The following is a 6,986-nucleotide window of genomic DNA, read 5'->3' on the forward strand; positions in this document are numbered from 1 at the left end:
AACCTCAGTTATTTAATATTTAAAAAGTGATATTAACTTGTACTATAGTTCCTTTAAACAGATGAGACCATATTGAAGAAACTGACCATCAATCCACCTCTAGTTTTAAATAAAAACAAGTTATAAAGTTGAGTGAATAAAAAGAAAATGACAGTAGCCAATGGACACTGTCCATTAAGAGTGACCTTTAAAAATTATCATCAGGGATCCTGGCTTTCTCTGATAAAAAATAATCTCTAATTTCCAGTTTAAAAAAGAGTAACCTAAAATCCAAATTTTTCCATGATTAAAATGAAGTGCCACTAATACACAGATTTATATATAGTGGTGTTTCATTCTGATCACAAAAAATGTGGTTTGGGTTACTTTTTTTAAACTGAAAATTGGGGTTTTTTGTTGTTGTTTTTTTTAAATAAGAGAAAACCAGGACCTCCGATTATCACCCATAATCTTTCCACTTTGAGAACACCCCACACACACTTTCTTCCACATTTTTCTTTGGAATTTGTTAAAAAGGATTTGTCTGTTTCACTCTGAATCTCAGTGCATTAACACCAGGCTGCCAGGTCTGGGTCACAAACACCCAATAAGAATGCTGATATTTTAAACAATTTAAGAACACAAATGTTTCCTGAATTAGACTTCAGACTAGCTTAGTTGTAACAGCTTTCAAACCTTGCTGGACTGCAGAAGCTCTTACAGTAGTGGGAGCAACGAACAATTCTAAGAGGCTAAGAGAAAGCTAGTTTTGCAACTGTAGCATTACAAAACTTAGTCACTGAGGATTAATTAAATTCATTAAGTTACAATTGACAATGCTGGTTTGAAAGTCATTCTAGTTCAGAAATAAAACCTTAACTAGATAGAGCTTCCAAACAATATCCAAGACTGCTGAAGATTTATGCTTTCACTCTTTAGATTTGGAACGTCTTACTTCTAGGTCTTGTAATTGTTCTCTCAAGTACTATGACAGTACAGAATTTAAAAAGGGAGGCTCCATACTTCAGATTTGTGATTTTTAAGAACCTACCAGGGCTAGAAACCAAAGCTTCACCAAATGATAGAACAGCCAGGAACTCTAGTCTCAAATGTGCAAGAAAATAAAATTCAAGACTGAAACTTGTGTCATGTACCTAGGGATTTTGGGGAAGGGGGAAAGAGCAAGGCGGGGGGGGAGGGAGGAGGACAGGGAAACAAAACTAGTGCAGGACTATCAAGACCCAGGTCAGTATATCTTTCACTAGATGTAGCGTTCTAAAAAAACAAAACAAAACAAACAAACAGTATTTTCTAATGTCTCCCATGACTAAAAGCAATGTGCTCCCCAGATACTTCCCTATTGTCTGCTTCTTCCAGGTGCAACGTGAGCCTTGCAGCAGTTCTGAGCCAGCAAATGGCATTAACTTATCACATACCAACAAAATTGTACGCAACTTCTAATAGGTGTGCACCGATAAAGATTTTCTTGGCCGTTACTGACAGCTGATTATTAACCAGCCATATTGGCCGATACCGATCCAATAACCGATTTACAGGAATGCAGCCAGGCAGCGTGGAAAGCATCGGCCTGCAGATAGATCTGTGGAGGGGAAAGGGCATGGGGGAGGGGACAGACAGAGGCCTCCACAGTGAGGAAGAGAGTGGAGCAGGGGCTGAGGGTGCTGCCCAGCTAGGGCAATGAATAGGACCTGGGGCAAGGAATGGGACAGAGATGTGGGAGGCTCATCCAGGGGATCAGCATCCCAGCTCTTAGAAATGGTGGTGGGGGTGCTTCAACTAAGCATGTCAAATGAGCTTTAGTTCACGTGCCGCCGCCACCATTTTTAAATGGGGGCATGCTATTCAACGGAGCAGAGCCGAGAGGGGTGAGCAGTCCACATCTGCCCTCACTGTGGGCTCTGGGCTCTCCACCCTGCTGCTTTTGCCCCAGGTGCCCTGCATCTGCCACCGGCCCCCTGCTCATCCAGCAGTGGGAACACAACTTGATGCCCCCACCGCTGCTAGGAGGGCAGGGGATACATGGCCAACACCGAGCCCCCAGGACAAAAAGGTCGCTAGGAGCAAAGAGCCCCAAGCCCACAGTGGGAACACAACTTGATGTCCCCACCGCTGCTAGGAGGGCAGGGGATACATGGCCAACACCGAGCCCCCAGGACAAAAAGGTCGCTAGGAGCAAAGAGCCCCAAGCCCACAGTGGGCAGCCCGCATTCCCCCCCGTGCACAAATCTGGGAGGGCACATGTCCCTCCCCCCATGCCTCCCCCAGGGCAGCAGCAGGGAGCTGCCTCCCCTTCCAATTCCCCACCCACCCGTGCCCCCTGAACGAGCCCCCAACAGCTCTGTCCTCCTCCCTGCCCCAGGTCCCATTCACTGCCCTGGCTGGGCAGCACCCCCAGCCTCCACCCCTGCCCCATGCCCTCCCTCACCACGCAGGCCTCAATCTACTCCCCCCCCCCTCCCCCTTTCCCCTCCACAGACTTACCTGCAGGATGCAGCTCTCTATGCTGCCTGGCTGCATTCCCAGCCACATGCATTGATACAGCTGCGTGCACGCACACAGCATCTGGGGACCCCCCAGCTAGAAGACATTTATTTGTGACATTATTGGCTACACCGGACAAAAAAAAAAGACAATAGCAGATAAGGTTAACTTTCCTTTTATTGGTGCCAAGATAATATGGCACCAATATATTAGTGCACCTCTACTTCCTAAGCATGGCGTCTTATCATTAACTTAGGCACATCCGATTGATAATTACCTGCCATTTTACAAGCGGTATGCATTACTATAACTGAAGTGTTATACATTTCACTAAGCCCATTTACTTTGTGCAGTTAGTTTCCTTGTTCTGATGCTGACTGAGCTTCACATCTCATGCACTAGCAAAACTTCACCACTCTTGCATTGCACTGAAGAGCCCTCATGCCTGACCTTCCTCTGACCATTCGAGAAGACAAGAAAATAATGATGTTAAAAATGAAGGGCAGACAAGCATTTTAACAAAAAAAAAAAAAAAAAGCAAGCAAAAGGAAAGTGAGCCCTAGTGTGATGTTCTTGAATTGGCCCACTTGAACAGTAGCAGAGGTTCAAAAATATTTTTTCTTAAAAATTTAAACCAGGCTATGGATACAAAGTTTCTACTAGTTAGGCCTGGAATTTCAAAGATCAGGGCTCCATCTCCCAGCCCAGCATCAAGACTTCTTACTGGGCTGATTCTGTACATCATATCACCAGTTATAACAGCATTTGCAGTACTACTTTACCTCCCAAGGATGTTGTGTAGATAAAATCCAATAACAAACGAGACACTTCTATTAGTGATGAGCCAGGATCCCTGCTTTCTCAGATTAAAAAAAATAAGATCCAGTTTTGGGGTTTAAAAAGTAACTCAAAATCCACATTTTTCCATGATCAAAGTGAAACGCCACTTCTAGCTCTCGTTTCATTTTAATCATGGAAAAATGTGGATTTTGGGTTACTTTAACCCAAAAACTGGGGTTTGTATTTTGTTGGGTTTTTTTTTTGTTTTGTTTTTTAAATCAGTGAAAACCAGGATCCCTGGTGATGAGGAACATAAATACTAGGTACACACACTATTTAGAGTAGAATGCAGAATAAGATTTTGGTTTGTTTAAAACTTGTCAGTCTTAAATAAGTTCCTTTAAGTTCCAGTATGGACATCACATGGATCTGCTGAAACAAATACAAAAGCTAGCATAGTGGAAAGAGAAGTAGAAGCAGCTTTCAGAGAAACACTTAAAGGCATTTTGGTTGTTCTTTCATCCCATGTTACAGGAGTGACAAAGCACTCAACCTTAGAAGGGCAATAAACCTGCCTGCAGTATTTTTTTTTTTTAAAAGCACACATTAATCCTTCAAACTCTCTGCAATACATTAATAAGGTAAACAGCACCCTCATTGCCTTCTGCCAAAAATGGAAGTCTATCAATGTTCACAATGCAGGGCAGAAAGTTTTCCTCCAGTGCAATCTGTGCAAGGTATTAGCACCTGTAACCAATGCTGCTGGTCATCTTTTAAAATGCCAGACCAATCTATCTTGCTCTAAAACTCATCCAGATTTCATAGCTAAGTTTAAGAATCTAAAGAAGTAACAAGCTGAACGAAGCAGCCACATTTGCACCGAGAATGTTTATATAAACTTTCCCACATATCTGGATGAACAGGTTAGAGACAGGCTCCCGCAGCTAAATCTCTCTCAAGGGAATTCCCATGATTTCAAGCTAATCCATGCTTGTTAGGGTTTTGGTTGGTTCTCCCTTTTCCCCTCTGGGATAATTATTAGGAGTGCTTCATGGAAGGCAATTCTCAGTAAACAAGAGTTCCACAGAAGAGAGGAAAGTTTATTAAAATGTATACAACTTTTGACTAAGTCATGCTATCTTTTACGGATAAGAGCAATGGGGAAAATATATGCATACATAAATAGAAACGCTGTTCAATTATGACAGTCCTCTGAATTGACAGAACTGCCTAAAAGCAGAAACAGGCCATGTCTACACCTTAAGATCTATACAAGTTAATGCAACAATATTAGCTTTTATCATCTGTAATGTAGGCTTTTCTAACATTTAAACAAGCTCTTCATGCCTTTCTAGAGTTTACTTACCATTCCTTTCCTCTGGGTATGAGCCCAGGCCTTCGCTCACTCTCTCACATTCAACAGTGTCATTACCCCAGACACTGCAGAGCTGGTACATTAGTAAGCCAAATTCTTACTCCCTAACTCCTCCAAAACTAGCTGATTTTACAGGAGTCCAAGCAATGACTCCCAAGGCAAGGGGGAGCCCTCCATAGTTTGGGATTTGTATCAAGAGAAGCAAGACAAAAAGGCATTATCATCTCCTCAGAAGCTTACATGCAAGTAATGCAATGCTTGGTTGTACTACCTGTTCCAGTTTCTCTGCAATGAGAATCTCCCTCTACTATTCAAATAAAGTTCACAGGGCAATCTAGGAAGCATGCCTCAACTGAGAGCACAATGCAAGGGAACAAAGGAGGGGCCCCTCCTAGTTAGCACAACCACTTCCACATGCAGGGCCATGTGCTTCACAGGGATATTCAACAGAGGATCCTCAGTGATGCACAGGGAATCCCCAGTCACACTGCTGTGAGGGGACAAATATAGGTGCTTAATAAGACATAATTTTGTAGGAGGAGAAAGAGTCAGGATTTTCCTTACTCATACATACAGAATCCAGAGTCATTTAAAGGCAAGTGCTGTCACCCACATAGCACAAGGGACTGAACTGAGTGAGAAAGAGAGATTCTGAGGGTCTGGACTTCAGACCTACAAAAGAAAAAGACATGATTGAACATCCCCTTCACCTGCTTGAGGAGGTTTGTTTCATTTTTTTTTAAATTATACCAAATGTGCATATTTGCAGATCACCTTCAAAGCAAATTACAATGAAAATGTAGGTACATCTCTTTCAACTGCTATACGCTTAAACTGAGAATTGCAGAACTCACTCCTGTGATTTCCCCTCTCCCCCTCAAACACCGCCCCCAAGATGTTGCTAACTTGTTCATGGAATTTATATTTAGGGTCTTTAAATACCTTGTTCCAAAAGAGAAGGAAGGAAGAAAGCCAGGCTCAGGGCAAGACTAAAGAAAGGGAGATAGTGTGACTTTCTTTAAGGAGCACTAAAAATCCTCAGACTACAAAAATTACAGAACAGGTGTCAATTTACACCTTCTCATTTAAAAGACAATTTTTAAAAGTTAATTTACTTACATCACTACAACTTTGAGGATTAAAGCTTAAGAACATTTTTAGTTTTGTCGTTCAAGGTTTATGCTGTATACTTTCTGCATGTCACTCAGTTTAAGACAATAAGAAAGCCTCATTGGTCTCATACACCTCCAGGATGCTGAAATCTTTAAAATGCAACCGCTGAAGAGGATGGAGTATCTCCCTAAGTATTTTCCAAATGTTCCCACTATTGCTCCTAGAAGGATGTGCAGCTCTCCTACAGGTAAAAGCTTTTGGAAACTAAGCTATCAAAAAATACACACACAATTTTTCCTCTTCAGGCCCACATTTACTTTATGGTGGACAACAGTTTCTTGAAAGAAAAAGCCTGTTTCCTAAGTGTAATTAAGAGCCACTCCCCATAAACTAAACACAAGGAGCAATTAGTACTAGTAATCACACTTTAGGGCTGCAATAGTCTCCACTCCGAAAGATAATGTGCTTTCAGCATGGACTATGAAGTAGCCCGGGCAGCACAAGCTGCTATTTAGATGCCAGCCAACTCTGGGCCTGAACATCCCAGATCTGGCCAGGCTCAGATGGAGCTCCGCAGCTCCGGGTCCCTGCTGCCAGCAGGGAGGGACAGCCAAGGCCCAAGATGAATCCCAAATGAGCTCGAGGGAGCGCCCATGTGCTCTTCCTTCTTCCTGTCTCGCTCTTCTCCCATTCCCACCAGGCCAGTCGTTTTGTCAGCACAGAACTGGGGGAAGGGAGGAGGCAAGCCTGGATCAGCTTTGATTCTGCTAGGAGGAGGACCAGGAGGAAAGGGGGCCTCTCTCCTCACTTCTTCCCACTCAGCCCAAGGCCACAGCATAAGGCAGTGGCGGCCACTTGGCATCAGGGCATTGTGTCCAAGGGAAACGAGCTACAGGGGACGAGACAAGGACCGGCCCCCGACACGGGGAGGGAGTAAGGAGCGGGGAAGAGGGAGCGATTCTTCCCTCCAGGCCACAGCGAGGAAGAAGCCCAGGGATCCCAGCCGCCTGCCTCCCGTTCCCGCGGGGCTGGGCGTGCCCCGGGCCGGACCCCAGACTTACCCTCCCCACGGGAAGGAAAGCGGCCGGCGGTTAACACGGGGCGGGGGGTCCGCGACCTCCCTCCCTCTCTCACCTTTTGGAGAGGTCCATGAGGACCCCCGAGAAGAGCTTCTCTCCCAGGCGGAACGAGACCACGAGCGCGTCCTCGATGATGTGATCCAGGGTGACCCGCACCT

At 44.4% G+C, this 6,986-nt stretch overlaps 1 protein-coding gene across 2 annotated transcripts in view; it reads right to left on the reverse strand.

Moving 5' to 3' along the window:
* PWWP2A (PWWP domain containing 2A) overlaps positions 1 to 6,980 on the reverse strand; it is a 47,041-nt gene extending 40,061 nt beyond the window's left edge. Inside the window, exon 1 of one of the 2 annotated variants that reach the window (XM_025200862.1) lies at positions 6,884 to 6,980. In XM_025200862.1, the coding sequence (XP_025056647.1) occupies positions 6,884 to 6,900 (17 nt within the window). In that variant the 5' untranslated portion in view covers positions 6,901 to 6,980. Of the gene's footprint in view, positions 1 to 2,481; positions 2,568 to 6,883 lie in introns of those variants that run through there. The other variant, XM_025200863.1, reaches the window with a different exon arrangement.
* Between the last annotated feature and the right edge of the window lie 6 nt (positions 6,981 to 6,986).

Source organism: Alligator sinensis, unplaced genomic scaffold (assembly GCF_000455745.1).
Source record: "Alligator sinensis unplaced genomic scaffold, ASM45574v1 scaffold360_3, whole genome shotgun sequence".
Classification (NCBI taxonomy): Eukaryota; Metazoa; Chordata; order Crocodylia; family Alligatoridae; genus Alligator; species Alligator sinensis.